This window comes from Gorilla gorilla, chromosome 2 (genome assembly GCF_029281585.2).
Source record: "Gorilla gorilla gorilla isolate KB3781 chromosome 2, NHGRI_mGorGor1-v2.1_pri, whole genome shotgun sequence".
Lineage (NCBI taxonomy): Eukaryota > Metazoa > Chordata > Mammalia > Primates > Hominidae > Gorilla > Gorilla gorilla.
Window position 1 is genome coordinate 111,690,703 of NC_086017.1, and position 24,123 is coordinate 111,714,825.

General features: G+C 37.3%; 1 protein-coding gene across 50 annotated transcripts in view; it reads right to left on the reverse strand.

Annotated features, from left to right (window-relative positions):
* ABI3BP (ABI family member 3 binding protein) overlaps positions 1–24,123 on the reverse strand; it is a 243,624-nt gene that overhangs the window by 107,551 nt on the left and 111,950 nt on the right. For 30 of the 50 annotated variants that reach the window (XM_055383575.2, XM_055383569.2, XM_055383561.2 and 27 more), the window contains exons 7-14: positions 19,383–19,431; positions 18,376–18,447; positions 17,709–17,801; positions 9,758–9,835; positions 7,719–7,793; positions 6,888–6,962; positions 5,703–5,774; positions 5,179–5,253 (exon numbers count right to left, since the gene is read on the reverse strand). In XM_055383575.2, coding sequence (XP_055239550.2) covers positions 5,179–5,253; positions 5,703–5,774; positions 6,888–6,962; positions 7,719–7,793; positions 9,758–9,835; positions 17,709–17,801; positions 18,376–18,447; positions 19,383–19,431 — 589 coding nt within the window. The remainder of the gene's footprint in view (positions 1–5,178; positions 5,254–5,702; positions 5,775–6,887; positions 6,963–7,718; positions 7,794–9,757; positions 9,836–17,708; positions 17,802–18,375; positions 18,448–19,382; positions 19,432–24,123) is intronic. The other 20 variants (XM_063703961.1, XM_063703968.1, XM_063703963.1 and 17 more) reach the window with 2 other exon arrangements.

Genomic DNA, 24,123 nt, shown 5'->3' on the forward strand with positions numbered 1-24,123 from the left:
TGATTGTATACATATAAAATGAGCTTAGAGTTTTTTCCTTCTCTCCTCCTCATCTTTTATTAAGTAATTTAAAAGCATAACTGCTATTATTGATTATATGTAGCAATTTAGGAAGTTGGGATAAACAGTATGATGTGAAGGGGTGGCAGCCAGTGCAAGATTTCATTGTATTAAGGAAATGAAAACAAGGCACCCCTTTATATATTGTGCATTATATTAAGTAATTTATACATTATTTCTAAGACGTAACCACCTGGTGAAAAATTTATACCTTATTTCCATTTTATAGATGGAACAAGTTATTTAACTGGTAGTTGAGCTGGCTATTAACCTAGCTCTATCCCACCTTAGATCTCACAGATTTGTGATCACATTCGCAACAAGAATAAGCTTCAGGGACTGGCTGGCCTCTCACAGATCATGTGATGTTTCTTATACACCATATCTGGAAGGCACATGGCCCCAGTAATAACATTTAATTTCCTCAGTTGTAAAGGCTGTTCTCAAATTTTCTGAGCAAGCTATATGTCATTGCTTTACTTTTAACTTGGAGTGGTTTATTGAATAAAATATTAGGAAAGAAATGAATGAGCCTAATTTTTCCTCCTCTAACCCATTTGGAGTTAAGTTCCTCTTGTATCACTTTAAGATAAAAGACAATAATTCTGCCAGTTTCTAGGGACTTTGGGAGTCTCAATATGATGGTATATAATAGCCCCTTGAATCTCCTAGAAGAAAATTGCTATGCAAACACAAATTATTGTATTCCAGTAGAGAAATGATCCAACAAGCATGTGCACATATGTGCACATGCACAATTCATCTGAATGGAAGACACTGAGAACTTTTCTAGCGCTTGCTCCTTAACAACACTGAGATTATAGTTAACTAGCTACTTTACAATAAAACATGAACCAATTTTATTGCATCATCAGAAAGACTGACTTTTTGTGAAATATTGTCACAAGCAGTTAAGTTCTAAAGTGTGGTCAACTTCCTCTAGATACAAAATTTATAGGTAATTTTATATTCTGATACATAATTATAGAGAAGGTTTTCATGATTACCTTTATATATTTTAAGGAAAGTTAGATTTGCCAAGGGAATCAAAATCAATCAATTTCATTTCAACATACTTTATAGAAGGTTTAATGCAAAATGCAATTCCAAATAATGAAATCACAAAATGCAGCACTAATGACAGATCAGGACAAATAGGCTGAACGCAGGAAGAATATATTTGATGACTACACATCTCAGATTTCCTGGGATATTCCAAATTTCAAATATTCTGTCCCCTGGTTGCCAAAAACTGTTGAAATGACCCAGGAATTTCAATATTCAGTGTGCAAGTTAGAATTTTCATAGAGTCTTTTATATCCAAGAATGGTACAGAAATCTTTTTGAGTACACATATTCTGATTTGCTGATATAGAATATGTTGAAAACAAATCCAGAAAATAGTAAAGCAAAATAAACTTTACAAAAAGTACGATAAATCTCATTTAATGGCTGATAAAGAGAAAAGCAGCCCCTGGCATCCAGGAGCTGGTCTAGTACCCACAGGTAGGCTGTGGTGTTTGTTCTCCTGTTGAACATCAACAATTCCAAAGGATGCCAATATCAGACAAGACCACTCTCTGATCATGATGGATCAAGACAAAAACAAGACCAGTCTCTAATTATGTGGCACACAGACAAAAACATGAACATCACCCAGAGCACAAACATTACCCTCCCCACCTTCTGGCTGATACGAGTAGATGTGGCTTCTCAACCAGTCACAGCTTTAGCTTCCCTCTGCTGGTCTTGCCTTCTAATTAAGAATTATGAAGACATTCAATCACAGAATTACTCCCAATTTCTGACTGCATCCAATTCAGAGCAAAGTTTTACTGCCTTGGACCCTTCCCTCAATCATTTAACACAAGACAAACTCTTACAATAAGTCTTTTCTATCATCTTCTAAGAGATCCCCCAGTTTATCATGGTCTGTGTTCTCCATCATTGTAATAAGTAAATGAATGTAAATTTATTCAACTACAAGTGTGTTCTGGTGGTCGTTGGCTGAAAGGAATTGATATAGCAAATATAGATGCATCATACCCCAACAGAGAAAACAGAATGTGCTCATTTGGCTGTAATAATGTCATTAATACCAGTTAAAAATATTAGGTTGGTGCAAATGTAATTGTGGCTTTTGCCATTAAAAGTAATGGCAAAAACTGCAATTATGTTTGCACCAACCTATATAATGTTTCTTTAAAAGATACTGCAACTAAAAATGGGATTCGTGGTTTTGTGGACCACCATTTAAACACTATCTCTACCTGTCTCTTTTCTCAGTTCTCAAAATAGTTGCTTTAGAAAGCTGTGTGAGTAATTGGAAAATAAAATACCTATTATGTATGTTGAAACTAAATGGGAAATAGAACATTAGTACACATGTAAATTTGCACAAACTCAAAAGAAACAAAGGCTGAAATAAAAGGGCTACATAAATATACCACTCTTTAAATCACAGATACTACATTTGTTATTAAATTTTAATTTGAAATTTAACATAAGTTACGAAAATGCCACAGAGCACTTACACTAGAAATGGAAGTGTTGCACACTAGCAGAAACAAGAGATACTTAACTACCCACTTTGAAAAATCAAGCTTGTATTGATTTGAGGCCCATGGTGCTATAACCAACTACACCCGATGATTCTTACTGGTACCATGTAAAAACACTATAAACTACATCGATAAGATAGCGCTTCTCAAACCTTAATGTTCAATACAAAAATTAGCCAGGCATGGTGGCAGGTGCCTGTAATCTCAGCTACTCAGGAGGCTGAGGCAGGAGAATCGCTTGAACCCAGGAGGCAAAGGTTGCAGTGAGCCGAGATCGCACCCATCGCACTCCAGCCTGGGAGACAAGAGCAAACTCCATCTCAAAAAACAAAAACAAAAACAAAAACTTTAACGTTCATATCGCCTGGGCATCTTGTTGGAAAGCAGATCTTGTTTCAATAGATCTAGAGTGGAGCCCAAGTTCTGCCTTTTCAACAAGTTCCCGGGTGATGCCAAATGCTATTGGACTGAGGATCATGCTAAGTAGCAAAGACATAAAAATTAACTGTTATAAGGCAGGATGGGAAGCTTCTAGGGCTAATGTTAATACGTGCAATCACATACTGTACTGTTATTACAGTTTTTGACAAGTCTCAATTCTTTGTCTAGAGAGGGTTGGGAGTTCTCAGTTGGAAGTTCTCTGGCGACCTAAGGTTGCCCTGGCAGTAGTGTAGCAGCTGAATAAAGAGTCAGTTTCCTGCTGCATTAGCCGCTGCTCATACTCCTTCAGTGCAAAACCAGAATATTCATTTTTTGAATTAAAGGCAAAAGAAACCTTTCCTTTATTGGCATTTCCGATATCATCTATTTTCGTCTCATTGTAACTCTGTAATCTTCACATCCCAACATATTCTCCCCACTCCACAATGCTTGGTTCAACTCGAGCCTTCATATATAATTCATATGCCAGGTATTAAAGTCTCGAAAATGGTTTCCTTGATGTTTTGGTTAGTTTGCTCTTGAATATTCATAGAAACCAAACACTGGATATTGCTTAAAGAAAACCCAAAAGAACCCCATGTTCCCCATGTTATAACCCAAAAGCTAAAAGATGAAAGGGATCTAAAAGTTTATCTAGTCCCTAAATCCCCAAAGGCACTTGGCTCAGGTGCTCCTGAGGGATGTGGGAGTCACAGCCAGGGCTGTCACGGTGCAGCAGATAAACCATCACATATGCCCCTAGACTAGTTGTTGCATCATAATTACAATGCAGCTGCACCTGGGTGATGGCTACTGAACCCAGAGGCTCAGTATGAAATTCAACTCAGAACCCAGATTTTAGACCCAGGTGACTTGGATTGCTAAAGGGGTTTTTGCACCCACTTTAGTTAATTGCACTAGAATTTTAGAGTCAGTGACTAGGGAAACCAAGACTTAGATACAGTTTGAGGCTTCTCTGGATAAGCGAACAACCATGGCCAACTTTCAAGTGTGTTCCCACTTAAGGAAACTAGGGGTGACTATAATAGACATATTCCCTTAATTTGATGTCATCTTCTATCTTTTGCAGATATCTGAGCCCATTACATATACTAGAGAAAGGATAATTTCACCAAGATCTGTGAGGGCTCATGCTCATCCTTTCTCAAACCCAGTCCTCTGCTGGACTCTGGAGAACACCACAAAATGCTGCTGCATTTAAGTTCATTACATGAAATGTCCAACTTCATTATACACTATATGATATGTACCCCAAATAAAGTCAAAACAACTAGAAGATTTACAAAAATTAAAATACAAATAAGCAAAACACAAAAATCATGGAAGTAATTATAAAGGATGGTTTCTGAGGTCTTCTTATAATTCTCACATGCTGAATACGCACTTTAGTTGACTGCTAGGCAATCAAAAGATGTATAGAATTTAATTGAGAAAAATATTTTTTGTAAAAGAAACATATCTCAATCAATTTTAATGATGGAACACAAGAATTCTCAACAGGAAAAAAAAAAAAAGCCAATTGCTGCAGTTTGCAAAAGAGGAAACCAATACCTTCCGAAAGTAGAGAAAAGTAGCCATCACATGGTTACTAGGAGAGCAAGGCCTGGAACCAAGGTCTATTATTAACCGCAAGGACCTGTGGTCTCTCCTACATATCATACTACACATACAAATTTTAGAACATACTATACTATCTTCACATAGTAAGCTCTTAAATGTTTATTTAATTATTTTGCCAAAAAGAAGCAAATATTCCCTGCAAGAGACTATGAAACTCATACTGTTAAATCAGACCCATGCTGATGCTTCTTATTTTGGTACTGTTTTCCTGTCACTAAAGAGATCTCTATCAATGAGCCAATTCATAGTTCATGTTCTGGCCACATTTCTAAGATGTTATAGTATCCAGAAATTAGAACAGGTGTCTTTAAAACATTCAAAACCATTTTGCTTTTGTAATGGGGAAAATGAGGTTCATCTCAGTATCAACAAATGTATGATAGATTTTCCATTTATTACAAAGCATAATGATAATCAATTAAGGAACCTATAAAAACAATAAGTTACTCAATATTCCTTGTTATAATCGATTTTTTTAAGAAAAGGATTTAATTACCAGTTTGAGGCTGCAGAACTTTGGAATCTTCAGATATTTTAGTTGTAGGCACAATCCATGGCTTTTCACTTGAAGCTATATTGAAAAGAAATGGAATTTGCTGAAGATTTTTTTTTTTAACAGGAGAACGAGACAGAAATAGGTTGCTGGTATGGTTAAGTGGCTACCAGAAGCCTGCAGCATACCAGTACAATAAAAAGTCATTATATATCAGTAAGAAATCAGTATGTATCCATCCAGAGAACATTTGATTAGTGGTCAGAGAGAAACCAGAGTTTGGTGTCAGACTGTCAACATTTTTAAGGACAAAAAGCTAAGTGGATTATGTGGAATTAAGACTGATGGGTTTTACTGAATTTGCAGAAAATCCAAATAGATTTATTAAAAAAAAATCAAATCAACCACTTGTTTGCCTAACTATCAGTTCATGAGGTTTCCAGAAATAAGATGCAGTAAGTGTGTCCTGCAGAATTAAGCAATCACCACCCACAGACTTAATATTAAATTTAAGGTACTCTTATTACCCAATGTGCCCCTAGGTTTCTCAAAAGGGAAGGGTGTTTTTGCCTCAGGAAATTCTGGAAGGCTTTTTGGAGCTGTAATGAAACACATAAAGAAAGTTATGACCTGAGGTGAAAGTAACAGAAAAGATTTTTAAAATTTTAAGCTTGCAAAAACAAAAGCAAACACAAAAAGGCGAATCATGTTAAGAGACCATTAGTAGTATTTCTTACATCTGTGTTTCAGTGTTGACTATAAGAAAGTTTCTTTTTCAACTTTTTATAGTTAAGTGACTAAATTTAAGCTACTGTATTTGGACTCTTCTTTCCACCCTTATTAAACCAGTTTGCTGATTTCTTCAGCTGTGTTTATGTGTGTTCTTAAATATATTTCATTTAAATTTAAACCAAGCAAACACATCTGAACTAGAAAATGTCCATCTGAAAGCTTTTAAAAATAGAGTTTCGGTAACTACGTGGCTTTATATGTAAGCTCCTCCCCCCACCTTTTTTTTTTTTTTTTTTTTTTTTTTTTTGTTTTTGAGATGGAGTCTCGCTCTGTCAGCCAGGTTGCAGTGCGTGGCACGATCTTGGCTCACTGCAACCTCCACCTCCTGGGTTCAAGCGATTCTCCTGTCTCAGCCTCCTGGGTAGCTGGGATTACAGGTGCACGCCACCATGCCAGTCTAATTTTTGTATTTTTAGTAGAGACGCGGTTTCACCAGGTTGGCCAGGGTGGTCTTGAACTACTGACCTCAGGCAATCCACCTGCCTCAGCCTCCCAAAGTGTTGGGATTACAGGCATGAGCCGCTGCACCCTGCCCTCATTTTTTTCACACTTCACTCAGAAGAATTCTAAGAATTCTAAGAAGCAGTCTGCAGAAATATCATAAATATATCTTCTCTGTTAAGAGAGACAATAGAGTAAACACATTTACAAAAAATACAGAAATGATCAATTTGTTCAGTGACATATTGATTCTGAATTAAAAGAATCAAACATAATATTAAAATATGACCACTTAAAAGAAAAACAACCCAACCAAACAATTTGTCATAGGGAGAGCCTCTTTGGGATCCTAAACTTGAAGACTGTGTCACCTTTAAGGGATTGGGTATAAATTAGCGTAATTAATTCAAAAGACTTCTCTGAAGCATGCATACAATATCCAAGGTAATAATAAAGCTGCAGTATTTATTATTTTTTACCTAGAGTGCTCAGTGGCAATTCAAACTGAGGTATTAGAATAGTTTGCAATGTTTCCGGGGTCCTTTTGCTGAGAACTACAATAAAAAAGAGTGCAGTTAGCAACTCCTGGACTTGGGTTTTGATGTTGTGGCTTAACCATGATCATGCACAGCAAGCTTTGTAACAGACTCTTGCACACAGAGCAGCCAATACCTTTAACGGAAATAACCTTCCCTGGAAAAGTTACATAGCTGTTAAAATATGAAGGTGTACATTCAAAGGGCAGTGGTGTGGCTGAGAAGATTAACATCAAATTACAGAACAAAACACATGCTGCTCCTTTTCTTCAGGGGAAAGAGAACAACAAAGCAAGTTAGATTCTCTTGGGCTAAGAAACAACAAACATGGGTGCCATGAAATTCTTGTTTAAAAGCATGACACTTTTGGGGATTCTTCCCAAATTTAGTACGCACAAGACTTCCCAAAGCCAATCTAAGCAGAAAGCACAGAGTCAAGACTTCCAGGTTTCCTTCATTCTCCCCCAAGATTTGGGAGTTAAAAGGCTGGTATTCTGTCTGTATAACCCAGAGACTGGTTAAAAAGGGCATTTAGTTAGCAATTAGCATCCAGATTTGCCCAGAAGGTCAGTCACCAGGATCAGCCATGTGGTTAACTCTTCAGTGGAATCTGTCCAAGAAAGAGGAAGGTTAACCACTGCCAGGAAGGAAGGAAAAGGAGAAAGTGGAGAGGGAGAGAGAAGTTAAGGCACAAGGTTTCTTTTCTGTGAGTCCTGGGAGTTATTTCGTTGTTACTTTCATTTTTTTAGAAAAAAAATAAGTTCTTAGAATTACCCAGTGTTGTTTCTGAAACATCTAATGCACTAGACGTAGTGGGTTTAGTGCTTCTTGGAACTGTTTCAGGAGTCACTGAAAGGTAAAAAGCACAACTTTACAAATTAAGATAAAGTGAAGCAACCAAAGACCAGGAGACACATTTTGTTGCCTTTTAGAATTAGTGACTGATATGTGTATAGCCCATTTCTTTTTGTGTTACTATGTAAAGAGCTCCTTGGCTTGTCTCAAGTGCCTGAGCTGACACTCCTCTCCAACTGGTCGTTTCTGGGTTTGCTTTCTATCCAAAAGAGCACTCTGACCTGACTTTCACTGAAACACGTATAAGCTTAATCATAATTTTAAATCTGCCTTTTTCTTTATCACCAGGGCTTAGCACAATACCTGGGATAGAGTAAACATTATTATAGTTTATTATTTTTTAAATCATTTATTGAAGAATCTGAAGGATAATCAAGATAATAATTTATTAAACGAATAAATGGGCAAATGAAAGGATGACTCTGGGCTAAAAGTCTTACTTAGAGATATCACATTATAAGACTTCTCTCTTACACTGCAATGAATATGCAAAGCTTGAAAATGAATTGAAATTATGATCAGAATTTAAATGCTCAGCCACAGATTTGTCCCAAATGCTAGATTAAAGGTAATAAAAAGCTCAATTAAAAAGCTCACACTCCTTCCCCACCAGCCAGTCAACAGTTTTGGAGAAATAAGAACTAAGATCACTGGGATCTGAAGTGAATTGAGAGCCAGAAAGCCCCAGAATGTTGCAGGGCAAGAACACAAAATAAACACAATAACCCTGAGTAATAAGTTGTGGTGTTTTCCTAAGTGTTTCTGAAGTGGAAAACTCTGAGGAGGGTTTGGCAGAGGACTAAAAACATGTAGACTCTCCCATCAGAAATGCTGCCAAGAGAAAAAAGTATAATTGGGGAAAGTGGGTAGAATCTTTGAGGGAGAAAGGGATTTGGAGTCCCTATAGAGCCATGCCTATGCTTTTCTGGATATTGATCACGTATACGGAAGTCAAAAACCATCTAGGAATTTCATCCAAATGGGTCACTCCAGTAGCTATACCTCTGCTCCAACTCCCATGAAGGTGGGGATGAAAGGTTCATCTCTTTTCTTTGGAAAAGGACCATATTCATCTTGCTCTCTCAGACATATTCCTACTTGAATGGATTTCTTGAAGTTATTTTACTGCCACAACAACTTTTATCTTCTCTGGACCAGTTACAAGTCCAAAAGTTTAGTAAAAGGTACATCATCAATATTTCAAGTTATAGGATTTTGTGGACTAAAAAATTCACTACAGATTGGAGTGACTCTGCTAAATATAGATTGTGGGAAATTCTTGCCAGATGTCTGTTTCGTCAGGTCCTGGATAAGGTGGTACTACTCTGGCAAAAACTCTAGCTCAAAGATTAATGCCTCCCCCCTGGACTGGACTTGAGTAGTTCATTAATAGAAGAGATGCTGAATGTTTGTTAGTAATGGTGATAAACTATGGAGAAAATGCTTACTGCATTAATTCTTTAAAGGATTGTTACTGAACTATTCTATATTCTCTACACTAGGATTGCTAAAGTTCCACAGACATTTGTTTCTAAATGATTCCAGGGTATTTTCATAGATATTAAGCTATGGATTTGTGAAGAATATATGGCATTTTGCTACACTGACCACTTGTAAAAGTGTAGAAATGAAAAATGGTCTAATGTCATCATACGAAAGAACAGCACCAAACTTGTGGTATGATGTTTTAATATAAAAATATTTCAGTGTTGAACTAATAACTTTCATTTAGAGTAAAAAATACAGCTTCTGTATTACATATCAGTTATGTGATTTAATACTCCATTTTGCAGCTATTGTTTTCCCAAACGTCAGAGACATAGAATCTCCTACTGTTTTGCATTTATGATCAAAATGTATTTCCTACTGGCTCTTTACTGAAAAAAAGACTGCAGATTAGTATTTGAAAAAAAGCATTTTTTCTTTTCTCAAGGTCAACAACATAGCGATCTCATTACCTGTTGTGGGTCGTGCTGAGATTTTTTCAACCTCTGGTGTTTTAGATTCGGCAGGTAATGCCAAGGTTTCATTCTTAGCTAAAAAGTCAGAGAACAAACAATTTACCTCACTTGCAGTGTCCAAAAATATCTCCCTCAATGCATAATCAAGTAGCAGACTAAAAATCTAATCTCACACTCCTTCCCCACCAGCCAGTCAACAACTTTATTGTGTATCTCTAGCAGGAACTAATATAAGTCTTCAAAATTCTTTCTTATTAACCCTACATAATTCTTTCTTATTAACCCTAGGTAATTCTTTAAGATCTAAATTGGCATTGAAATGAAGAAAAAAAATCACAACCCAATACTTGGATACATCTCAAGTCATCTGATTGATAAATAGAATTTCTGGAAGGCATAGGTTGTATTGCAAATGCTTCCTGGAATTTTATATTCAAGTACTCCCAATTTTAAAAAATCAACCTATAGAAAATTTCTGGCCGGGCGTGGTGGCTCATGCTTGTAATCCCAGCACTTTGGAGGCAGAGGCGGGTGGATCACGAGGTCAGGAGATTGAGACCATCCTGGCTAACACGGTGAAACCCTGTCTCTACTAAATATACAAAAAATTAGCCGGGCGTGGTGGTGGGCACCTGTAGTCCCAGCTACTCTGGAGGCTGAGGCAGGAGAATGGCGTGAACCTGGGAGGTGGAGCTTGCAGTGAGCCAAGATCACGCCATTGCACTCCAGCCTGGGCGACAGAGCGAGACCCCGTCTCAAAAAAAAAAAAAAAAGAAAAGAAAATTTCCATTATTATACATGGTAAAAAATGTAATAAGTTATGACATTGAGATTTTAGAAAACCACAAACAACACACATAGGAAACTAAGCTATTTTAAAATATTTGTGGCAAAAAATTTAACAGTAAATTTTATTTGAGCCTCATATTAATGTAGATCTTCTCTTTTAATCTCTATGGGAATTCAGTACAAAGAATAATTTTTTCCATTTTTCCTCTTTATGCAACTATTTGAGAAACTTCATTTTAAAATGTAGATGTTCTTTTTCAAAGAAAGTAACATTTCTAAGCCAGTGTTCCCCAGCGATTATGGTATTCCCCATTTGAAAGGGTATAATTAGGATTAATTCTATTCGGTTATTTTCTGTGTTGAATCATAATATTACCTGCTCATAATATTTTGAAACAGTCTAGTGGCATGAAAGAATTCATGCCCCTTTGGGATACCCTGATCATGCCACCTTGAGCTGATCACATAATCGGACAGGATTTTTCAGAGTCCTAAGGCTATACAGAACTTAGATTTCCCAACTTTGGCACTATTGATATTTGAGGCTAGATTATTTTTTTGTATGGGTGGCTGGCCTGTATACTGTAGGATGTTGAAGAGTATTCTTGGCTTCTACCCATTGGATTCCAATAGTGCTTCCACACACTTTTGGAATATTTTGTGCTCCACAGATACTTTTCTAACAACCAAAATATCTCCAGGCAATTCTAGATATTCCCTAAGGGACAAAATTGCTCCCTGTTGAAAACTTTAATTTTCACACTCAAAATTCTTTGAACATGTATTTTATAATCTGTAGTTCACTTTATTTTTGTAAAGACCATCTTCTTTTCTGTTAATGTGGGTTCAAAAATATTTACTTAATTCTGATGAGCTTGAAGACAATTAGAAAGTCATCTTTCACAATGTTTATAGCAGCAAATCAGTTTTCAATCCCTACTTGATAAAGGCATACAACAGATTTCTAGATAGCTAATTTTCAGGAATTATTTAAAATGCCACCACTAAGTGTCATAAATGATAATTTGCAACAAATTGTGTGTTTCTGAAGTTGCAAAGCATGTTCACACAACAAAATATTTAATAGCATTGTTCAAATTAATTTAGCAGGGCATAAAAAGGAACTTCTTAAAAATCCAGCATAATTTTATGAAATTCTATTTTTAAAACGTCTAAATTTTATCAGTTTTTTTTCTGACATCTTTTGTGTGAACCATTCTGATTGTCAACACACAAAAAATTCAGATCATGAATTTTTCAAGTACTCTGTTCCTATTATTTTCAACATGCCCCACAGGAAGTTTTTTTAAATGTAAAATTATAAGGTTTCCTTTCACGATCTCTTCTCTTTCAGTGTTCTCTCCTCCTTCCAGGGCTCCTTCCTGATTAAGAATATCCCATGTTCTCAGTGAGTCCCTGGCTGACCTAGGACCTCTTATTATTTATTTGTTTAATCGTCCAGTTCCTAGACTTTCACAGGCGATGCTCTCAATTTCTTTATTCAAAACATGTTCTTAGCTGGCAATCACATTAGCCTAAAATCAGGCTGTTAATGAAGAAAGGCAAACTACCCCTTCCTAAGAGACATTTACATTCTTTCTATATTACTAATTCATTTTACAGGCATATTGTTTTTTCTTCTTCTTTTTTTTTTTTTTTTTTTTTTTTTTTTTGAGTCAGGGTTTCACTCTGTTACCGAGGCTGGATACAGTGGCATGATAATAGTTCACTGCAGCCTCAAACTTCAAACTCCTGGGCTCAAGTGAAACAATTCTCCTGCTTCTGCCTCCCTAGTAGTAGCTGGGACTATAAGCACGTGCCACAGCACCTAGCTTATTACTAATATTATTTTGCAACAACGGGATCTCACTATGTTGCCAGGCTGGTCTTGAACTCCTAAGCTCAAGTGATCCTCCTGCCTCAGCCTCCCAACGTATTGGGATTACAAGTGGGAGCCACTGCACCAGGCCATACTGTATATCTATAAATGATATTTCAGACATCAGAGAACTTAGTAGTTGGGGAGGGTATTTGAATCGGGAACTCTTGATATATCAACCCCTGAGGATTCACCCACACTATCTATGCACAACTGCAATCTTGGCAATAGGAAAGTAAAATGCAATCAGAACACAGCCTAAAACCCAGGAAATTCCTTTTCCTCTATTTCTTCTGTACATTTTTCCATCACAGTTGTTTCCTTTAATTTTTGGCAGGCCAAGTCTTGACTTTGGCAAGCCCTTTGTATGTCCCTTGGGGATGTGTGTGTAATCCTAACTTTTTTGTTTATATCTCTCATTATTCACACCATGTGTTCTTAGAACAAGCTATTATACTTCTTGATGCCCCGTTATGAGCTCTGCTGGAATGAGGATGTTGTTTTTAGGATTTACTACCTCAAAAAATGTAGCTTTTATGAGTTGCAGTGATAATTAACTTCAGCGCAGTTTATTTCTTCCTTCATGGCATAAAGGACTGTTTATGCCCACACTTTGCAAAAAACAGTGCTTCTGTGCAGCAAAGGAAGCAATAAACAAAATGAAAAGGCAGCCTAGGCATTGAGAGAAAATATTTGCAAACCACATGTATCTGATAAAGGGTTAAGATCCAAAGTATATAAGGAACTTACACAAAATAGCGAAACAAAATAACACAACCACCCTCAACCCCAAATAACCTAATTAAAACATGGGCAAAGGACCTGAATAGACATTTCTCCAAAGAAGCATAAAAATGGCTAACAAGTATAAAAAAAAAGTGCTCAACGTCACTGATCATCAGGGAAATGCAAAATTAAGACCACACTGAGATATCACCTCACTTCTGTTAGGATGGATATTAAGCAAAACGATAAAAAATAGGTGTTGGCAAGGGTGTGGAGAAAAGGAAATTCTTGTTTATTGTTGAGGTGGAAATGTAAATTGGTGCAGCTATTATAGAAAATGGTATGGAGTTTCCTCAAAAAATTAAAAATAGAACTACCTTATGACCCAGCAATCCCTCTTCTGGACATACGTCCAAAGGAAAGGAAATCAGCACCTCAAAGAGATACATACAGTCCCACATTCACTCCAGCATTGTTCACAACAACCAAGATATGGAAATGACTTAAATGTTCATTGATGAATGTATAAAGAAATTATGGTACACACACACTGGAGTGTTATTCAGCCTTAAAAAAGGAGGTCCTGCCATTTGCAATAACGTGGATAAATCTGGAGGATATTATGCTAAATGATATAAGCCAAGCACAGAAAGAAAAACACTGCATGATTTCACTCATATGTGGAATCTAAAAAAAGTCACATATATAGAGAATAAAACTTTATGAGGGATGGGATGGAGAGGGGGAAACAGGGAAATGTAGAACAGAGGGTAAAAAGTTGCAGATGCATAGGATGAGTAAGACTAGAAATCTAAAGTAGAAAACAAGAACTATAATTATAATATTGTATGTTGAAAAATTGTTAAGATTTTTGGTACTCTTACCACATGCACACACAAAGGGTAACTATGCAAGAGAATGGATGTTAATTTGCTTGAATATAGTTAACTATTTCACTAGGTGTACATATAAAAAAACTTCATGTTGGATGCTTGAAGCATATACAATAAAAAATTTTTAAAAATTGTATATGTAGTTTTTCAAGAAACATGGTCTACTAAGTTGGTACATTTGTTGGGTAGGATTTTCCTTTGATTTATTAGACATTTTCAAATATACTGGCTATCATTCTCTTCAGTGTGTGATATGGTTTGGCTGTGTCCCCACAAATCTCATCTTGAATTCCCACATGTTGCGGGAGGGGCCTGGTGGGAGGTGATCGAATCATCAGGGCAGGTCTTTCCCATGCTATTCTCGTGATAGTGAATAAGACTCATAAGATCTGATGGCTTTAAAAATGGGATTTTGCCTGCACAAGCGCTCTCTTTTTGCCTGCTGCCATCCATGTAAGATATGACTTGCTCCTCCTTGCCTTCCATCATGAATGTGAGGCTTCCCCAGCCATGTGGAACTATAAGTCCAATTAAACCTCTTTCTTCGTAAATTGTCCAGTCTCGGGTATGTCTTTACCAGCAGTGTGAAAATAGACTAATAGAGTGTGTAAGAAATTCTCCTTGTGTTGAATTTTCTATGTGTTCTGTTATTATTAGCATCATACTTTAAGAGACTAGGTCTTGCTCTGTTGCCCAGGCTGTAGTACAGTGGTGCAATCAGAGCTCACTGAAACCTCAAACTCATGGGCTTCAGTGATCCTCCTGCCTCAGCCTTCTGAGTAGTTAGGACTACAAGCATGTACCATCATGCCTGGCTATTTTTTTATTTTAATATTTTTTGTAAAGATGGGGTCTTGCTATATTGCCTACGCTAGTCTTGCATTGCTAGTCTCAAACGATTCCCTGGCTTCAGCCTCCCAAAGTGCTGGGGTTACAGGCATGAACCACCCCATCTTGCCCATGTATTCAATTTAAGATAGGCACTTCCCTCAAAAGCCAAGTTTAAAGACATATTTACTATTTTCATAGTTTTAATTATTTGCATTTTACTATTTGCATTTATTTTTTCTTTATTAAAATAACAATTCTGGACTTTTAGTGAATCATATCAGAGGAACAAAAGTAAAAACGAATCACAAGACAAAAATCCACTTTAATTCCTTAAAGAAAGCAAAAATGCTAAATTGGTATTAGGGTAGCATGTAGAATTTTTAAATTTTTTTTTAAAGATTAGGAAATATCACTCAAGACTAAGCACTGAGGACCAGACCATGACATCTTCCAGTTTAAAACTGACAGCCGTGGTCTGAGAAACACCTCTGCTCATTTTCAGTCCCCTTCACAAACACTGCTTTCTGCAGTTTTGATGGGAACATTAGAGACCAAATCAATGAGATTGGCCAGCTCCTTTTTTTCCTCCTTGCAAACAAGTTCTAGGCATGGGGCAAAGTATACAGTCTCTGGGCAGAGAACAGGTTAATGTAAGAGTCCAGAGCTTTAACTCTTCCAAACACAGATTCACTGAGGGATCTTAATTTGGGAGCATCCTGGCAGCATCACATTTACATGATGTAGGGTTGGATAACAGGGTTTTATAGTTAAAGGGAGGTGACCAAGTCTGATGCACAAATTAAGAAAATGAAGTCCAGAGTCACTTGACTATTTTCTGGGAAGTAACTAACTCTAGGACTACTAGATATGACTATTTTAAAGTAAAAATATAAGGATTGCACAAAACCACAAAGATATATTGGCAAATATTTTCACATCTTACTAAGATGTTGAACCATAAGTTTTGGAAAATTTTCAAAAATTGTAAGTCTAATAGTCCCCAGTTAAGTGCTTTTCTACCAACTTAAGGCCTTCCTCTTCCTTCTTCCAGGAGTTTCTCAAAATCAGCACCTAACAAGAACTTAAGAGCTTGCCTTTTAAAATTCTTATAACTGGATTGCCTCAGATCAGACAAGCAAAAAATGAAAAAAGTTAACTTAAACTTTCAGGTAACACTATTTATGCAAAGTTAAGTGTCTGGATATTTGAAAAACACATGAAGAGATAGCAATTTCTTTTCAGGTTTTTTAAAAAAAATTAAGTAGCTTGACATTATGTGGACAAAACTTCTAAACATCTCTACATGGCCCTATTCCCTAAAGAAGAAAATTGGAAACAAGAAAAAGACATCAACATTTGGTACCTCATTAGATTTGATGTCTTTTTTCCCCCAGTAAGTCTCCAGGGCAGGGAGGGAAAGGGGGAAAAAGGAAATGAGTTATTGGCTTGTGGGATCCGCACTGTACCAGCAGCTACTTGTCAGGAACATCAAGGGTTTGTTCCCAGTGGATGCATGCTCTTGATAACAGAGAGATCACAGCAAGCCCTGACCTGACCAGAGGGTCTGCCCACCTAGGACCCCAGCCTATTGTTATGTTTCATGGTATTTTCTTGAAATAAAAAATATTTGGGTTATATCTTATTTATCATTTCTTCTGCCTCTCTCTCAGCCAAAAAAGAGGAAATATCAACTGAAGCAAACAGATAAGGCCCCCAGTAGGGGAGGAGAAAGTAAGGGCCTTGTCTGAGGTCCCAGAATGAGCAGGTGCCATGCCTGGGTAACTCACCATCATAGCCCCCAGCAACTTGCGGTTTTGACGTAGGGTAATGCATAGTATTTGTTGAATGATTGTGGCCAAACAGGGGCTTGGGCCTCCGTTTCTTTATCCATACAATGTGCTGATTCAATCATATATTAAACATTAAAGTTCACAGCCAGTGCCTAGCTCAGGGAATACATTCTGTATTCTTAAGGTTTGTTCAATTTCTACCGCACCATTTCTTCCAAATTTATTAACAGCCCAAGGCATTCTCTGGAGACATTGGAGGGGTAGTTCTCAAAGTGTGGTTCCTAGACCAGCAGCGTCACTATCACCTGGAAACTTGTCAGAAATGCAAATTCTCAGGCCCCACACTGGACCTACTGAATCAGTAATTCTGGAAGTGGGTGGGTGGTGGGGGGGGGGTGGTGGGCAGCAGTCTTTGTGTTAAGCCCTCCAGGTGCTCCTGATGTTTGATCAAGCTTGAGATTCTCTGCTAAGATACAATTCGGAGCCTAATTTGATACTTAAATGCAGCAACCAACTCAGCCCAGTGACCTCCACATTTATTCCCTGGCCCTTTTTTAAGTGGATTTTCCATTTTTTTCTTTTACTCTTATGTTTTATGTTTTTTAAACACTGAACACATAACCAGTTCTTTCCAGAAATAGGAAGCAATATCAATCTCAAGTAAATAATAATTCTAATGAACCTGACCTTCACATCAATTCTCATTGCAAATACCTAGTCGCCCCATAATAGTATAGTAAGTATAATTTAGAATTACTTTATTAGAAAATTATACATATGTATTTTGAAGAATTTCATAAACATTCACTCTTATTTCATACATATAAATATACCTTATATAAATATGTACATATAAAATAACTATTTTCTTATAGAATGTTATTTATAATGAATACCTCCAACACTCCAACCTCTTTGCCTCTACTTTTTTACTTTGAGATCCTCAAACAGCTCATTAGCAAGATTCTTTGGATTTCCTAAGAATATCAGTGCTAGTACTCAGTTACTGCAAAGTTCAAATAAAAAACTTTTCTGCTTACCTAATTGTGTCTTGAGTGCATCTGAAATCTCAAACATTAGGGATGCAGGAAGTTTTACAGTAGTTTCATTAAGACCTGGAATAATAAGGTGGACTGCAAGGAAACAGATGTAAATAAGATAAGGGGAAGAAAGTGCATCATGACATAAAATGAAGCTCAGCACATCAGATATTACAAACTATGAAGCATAGCACTTATTTTGCTTAGTAAATTTTAACCCAAACTTTAAAACATTGGAAAAAATATGACCATACTTTCTAAATCGAATATTTTTCATATTTAACCAAACTTCTAAAATCCTCTGGCTTTTAATCCACAGACTCAAAAATTGTATAATGGCTGCTTAAGATGTGTGGTGAACAAAGATTATTATCAATAATAATGATTTTTAAAAAAGCAGTTCAGTCAACTCTGTGGGGCAGGTAGGACAGGTGCCATCATTCCCACTGCACATGTGCTAGAGCTATTTCTTAAACACACCATGATAAAGATAGCGTGGCTTGGCTCCTAGCCTGGAATGGACACGAGCCAGGATGCTAAACAGTGAAAGGAAGTGAACCACATCAATTAAACAGAACTACTCACACTGCAAAACTCCAGAAAAGCCCTATCCTCAAAAGATAGCCCGATTTGCTTAATCTAGGCATAGATTTCGAGATCCACTCACCTAGTATCACTCCTCCCAATGGAGCTTTTTCTGGGGATTTAGCTGAATCCTTGTGAGTAACATTCTGAATCACTGTTGAAATACAAAAAGACAGTGTGAGGGGGTGGGAAATAGGAGGCAGTAAGAAGCTAGTAATGTGAAGCCATCTGCACTGGAAAAGCCTTGATCTAACTTTATGAATTAATACAAAGCAACTCAGTGGGCTGGCTATATAGCCAACAGAAGGATTGGAAGGCATACCTTACCTTAACACCTATGCCCTTAACTAATGAAAGGCTATTATTCTATCATAAGGTGTTCCATTCTAATTACTGGAAAATTTTCTTCCTAACTCTATTCCCTGAAGCCTTCCTTTTCCCCAAATCAATCAGTACTAGCACAAAATGAGGTGATGACCCAGCAATAAAAATTTAGAAAATTTATTTTCTCAAAGCAAAGAGTCTTTGAGTAATATCAACACTAACTGATTCTGTTTTGAGAATACACTTGGGATGTTGTGTTTTCTGAAAATGAAGAACTATTTTTTTAAGGGCCCTGTCTCTTCTACCAAGAAACTTTCTGGAAATAATAGATTTTAATAATTTGAAAAACCAGAAGCCAAAACAAAAACAGTCAGATACTGACGTGAAGTGACATTATAATTCTGGAAAGCTGGATATCTTTACTTTCCTTAAAGTGACCACTAAATCAGTGGGTTTCTTCGGGTATGACAACTTAATCCTGGGCAAAGCTCCATATATTTAACTTGTTTTAAAAAATTTAATACTTGTGATGGTTGCTTTGTTTTTAGTTGTCTGACCAGTGTGACCAGCCCAAAGCTTGGTGTATTGGTAAAAGAGCCAAAATTATTCATTAACTTCCAGTTTACTAGACCATTATATTTTCTTTGAACTTTTTCTCAAAAAAATCAATTAAAAAATTGAGAAAATATGTGCCGTGTTTGATTACCTTAGCTAAAAGTATGTTAAAGATTTCTCTAAACACATTTCCAGAGCAGACAAAATTACCTTGCTTGATGATTGTTATTGGGATTAGTTTCCTTGGGACATATGCTGGCTGAAAAGAGAAGAAGAAAGTCAACTTTTGAGTCATTGTGAATAACTTTCTGTTCTTTAAAACGTTCAGAGAACTGGAAGTAGCCCTTTCTTGTCTTCAATGAAGTCTCCTGTGACACTGGTTTAATAGTTGCTGGTGGCAGGGCGCGGTGGCTCACACCTGTAATCCCAGCACTTTGGGAGGCTGAGGTGGGTGGATCACCTGAGATCAGGAGTTCGAGACCAGCCTGGCCAACATGGTAAAACCCCATCTCTACTAAAAATACAAAAAAAAAAAAAAAAAAATTAGCTGGGCGTGGTGGCGGGCGCCTGTAATCTCAGCTACTTGGGAGGCTAAGGAAGGAGAATTGCTGGAACCTGGGAGGCGGAGGTTGCAGTAAGCCGAGATCATGCCACTGCACTCCAGCATGGGTGACAACAGCGAGACTCCATCTCAAAAAAAGTTGCTGGTTAGATTGTTAGTACATCCATCTGCCTCTACTTTATTGGATTCACTTGGTTTCCCTCATAAATATCCCAAGGTTTGACAGAAGCAATTTCTTCAGAACTCCCATTAGTTCACTTTACTTAGAAACTGCAATGGAAAGAAACCAAATCTTCTGTACTGAATATTAGTTTATTTCCATTACATTTGAGATATGACACCGCCAAATTGTTTTTACAGTCCCTCTCAAAAAAGATGCTAAGCTACCTATTATCTTTGAAAACCAATCAAGATCAATTGTTTGAGTGTATCCAATTGCTGCTGCTGCTGCTGTTACTACAGATACCACAACTACCATGAGCTCCCAACGCCAAGCACTTATTGCTCAAGAAAGCACAGCAAGGACTCTGATCCAGATATTTCTTATTCCACAGCCTGTACTTTCAACCATTCTGCACATGTTTATACACAAGGGACCTCAGAATCAGAAGGACATATCCCAGAGGACTCTGCTTCCTCTCCTCACCCAAATTACCTCAGAAGTCCCACAGGAGGTTCTGACATCATAAAGTAGCCTGACCTAGGGATGGGTGCAGACTTTAAAGCAGAGTCATTGCCAGACATAATCATGAGGCCAAGGATAAGACAGACTAGAGGGACACAGGGCAGGTGAGGAGAAGGGCAGAAAATTATACACAGGAGAATTAGAGTTGAGTTGAAAGGGCAAGACTGATGTCCACTTTTTGATACTTGGTTTAGCCTGTATACATGATACAGATATGGCATATACTAGACCTGTTGATCATCAAGGATGTGCTGAACATGAGCTGCTTACCAGATAAGTGTTTACCTGATTACCAAATCCCTTACAAGGACAAACACCTAGTAGTGAGCAAAACATACTTTTTGACATACTACCATTTTAATAAGTGATATCCCTCTGATAAAGAAGGGACAATACACCAGGCTTACTGTTAGCTATTTTCCTTATCATATTAAGGTTCTTATGTTTTAAAGAAATCACAACAAATAAAAGTTTACTATTATCAGATTATTTTTTTAAAGGGGTGTCTGCATGCGTTGACTCAATGATTTCCTCCTTAGCAACCCGGCCTAAGGAATTAATCAAAGACAGTGTTTATTATCATAACTTAAAATAAATTTATTATCCAAAAATAGAGGTTTTATTAAATGATAGTTCAAAAATTTGACTTGTATTTAATAAAATGGAAAAATGCAGAATATAAATAAGTACCAAGGATACAAATTTGCATCCACAGTATAACACAATTTTATAAATACATGTATAGAAAAGAGGCCAGAGGGAAATAAATCACTGTTTCCTTAAAACAGTATTTATTTCTTGTAAGCCAACATTCATTTTATTTTGTGCACCTTTCTATATTTGCCAAATTTCTGGTAAGGGCAAATTACATTTATAAGCAGAAGAAGTTATTTTAATCAACAATCTGTTTAGCTACTACACATGCTTCTGTATTGCAACTTAGCTCATACACTGTTGATAACTAGAGGAATGATGCAAATATAATTTAGACATGCTCTTTCTTGGCAACAGGAGGGAAATAGTAGGAAGATAAGTATAACTTTCAGTGGCGGATAAAAAATACCAAACTCTCAGCTTTGCAGTTATATGGGCAGGAGGATCCCTTAGGGCTTTATTATAAAACTATTAAATGTGAGCACTTGCACAGAGATCCTTCCCCAGGGGAGAAAATTTAGGCCCACCCTTGGCACTCTGCACTCACTCACAAGCCCACCTTAAGAGAAGCCCCACCAGCTCCTCCACCTGTGCTGTCTAGTTCTCACCTGCCCTGCTCCAGCAAAAGCGTTGCTGCCATATAGCCTCTAACTCCTCTGAGAATTTTTATTTGTTCATGTTAAAACAACTTTTATTTTTTTCTATTTTTAAAATCATTTCTTTCTTCATAATTGTATATATTTCTGGGGTACGGTGTGATGTTTTCATCTAAGTGCCCAATGCGGGATGATTAAACCAAGCTAATTACCATATCCACCTCCTCACTTACCTGTCATTTTTTTGTGGTGAGGCATTTGAAATTTATCTTCAGCGATTTTGAACTATACGTTAATAGTAACTACGGTCACACTGCTGTGCAATAGCACTCTAAAGCTTACTCCTCCTGCCTAACCGAAACTTCCTACCCTTTGTCAATATCTCCTCACTGCCCCCTTGCCCCTCGCCCCCTGGTAACCACCATTCTACTCTCTGCTTCTATGTGTTTGACACTTCTGAGACTTTTAAATGCTTGGCATGGCAACCTTCAACTACATGGGAGCTGCCAGGCAAGAGAGCCACATTATTTTTCCAGGTACCAATAATCATTATTGTTCAGGCTGTGGCTGCAGCTGCAGAGGCTTTTGAATGGCCTGTCCTCTATTTGCCCTACATCTCCTGTCACTTAGTGCACATTTTATACTTAGCGCACGTTTTGCTGAATGCGAAGTCTTTACAAGATACTTAACACATTAGAGCAGAAAAGCCTACATGTTGCTGTGCTGACTGAATTGCATTATACCAGTTTAATTTTCCTTGTTGTAATGATTCGTTTCAAACAAACAATTTTTTGACAAGGACAAATGGAAAATATTCTGCTCTTCACATAAATGGAACAAAGTTTCTGTTCTGAGTTCTGACTCCAGTACAGACCAGTGTCCAGTTACAGACCAGTGTCCAGTTAAAGCGACAAGAACATATGTACAATATGTGCTGCCAAAAATTAAAAAATCATTTAGCTGAAGAATGCAATTTTTTTTCTAGGCCTAGAAATGCTCTCCTGCTTAATCCACAATCCAAAGATGCACAAGGACTCTACTAATGAGCAAATAGCTGCGTCTCTACAGGTAGGTTTTTAAAGGGCATCAGGAAAGTCCTGTGGCTCAACATGTCTCTGCCAACACCTCTACAATTTCCATTCAGAAATTCACAATGTGAATCCTCTCCTATGTCTTATCAAATAAAAGGGCAGGGAAAAGTTTGTTAACCAGACTCACTGCAAAATGAAGTACTGTGATAATTTCCAAGATACAGTGTTTAACCAATTACAATCCAATTTTAATAGAACTGTTTTATGTACAACGTTTTAAAAAAACATTTCCTTGCTGACCTTTCCTTACTTTTTCTAGGCTTGTTATTACGAACAGCTATTAATGTACATCAGAGTCACAGATGTAGACAGTGTGGGGCCTGGAAATGGGAAGGAGGCAGTGACAGCCCCACAGGCTCCCACACTGTTTTGGCTGGTGTGGCCTCAGCACAATACTGCTGTCCTCAGACACCACTCTGGCAGCGATTTTCCTTCTTAGTCATTCCCTTGCTGGCTCTCTTTTCCCTACAGCTTGCCGACTCCCCCATTCTTGCTGCAAACCTCTACCACTCCTTCCTTCCGTAGTTCTTGTCTTTCAGTGTTTACTAAATGCCAGGAAGTAAGCATATTTCTTTCTTGTCCTATAACAGATTTTTTTCTTCTTCATTTCCAGATATCCTGTCCATTACAAACCCAGGTTGGGCTATGCCTTGAGCAGAAGTCTGGTTAAGATCATTTATTTTTACCGATTTTCTGGGACACTGTGGCGAAGCATGCAGTTGGTGACACTCAATAAGGAGAGACTACTCGAGTGTAAAGGGTGATGCCCCGGAGACAAATGCAGCATGCTTTCTTGCCACGGCTAGGGAAAGCATATGCTTCTTTAGAAATACCCGCAGCAGCAGCAGCAGCAGACGCTGCTACCACCACACATGACAAGGAACTTGCGTCTCACCCTGCATTACACTAACTTCCTCCTGATAGTATATTGAAAATTAGCTGTAATAAAGTTAGTGATAACTAAGGATGTTATTTTTTGTAGGTTTGTCCATTTGACATTTTTGTGGCATCAGATTATTATTATTGTAGGTTTAACATTATTTTCAGGCCCCGAGATAAAGAGGAGCTGTCCATTTGGGTAGTGGTTAAAACAGTGGCTCAAAGTCAAATTTCAATGACTCAAGAGTCAAACCACATGAGAACTTGGGCATATTAGATTCTGGTTTTAATTCACTTTTAGGATGTTCTAATGAAAGTTACAAAACATACTGGCTCAATCTAACATCTGGCTAAAAGTGAATCTAATGTCCTACTTTCAAAAGGCTTCAAATTTCTGGTCAACTTAACCTTTGATGATATATTAATAGTTTGCCTACACAGAAATTTTTCAAGTTTCTGCTTGAGACAAGGATTGCTAAGAATG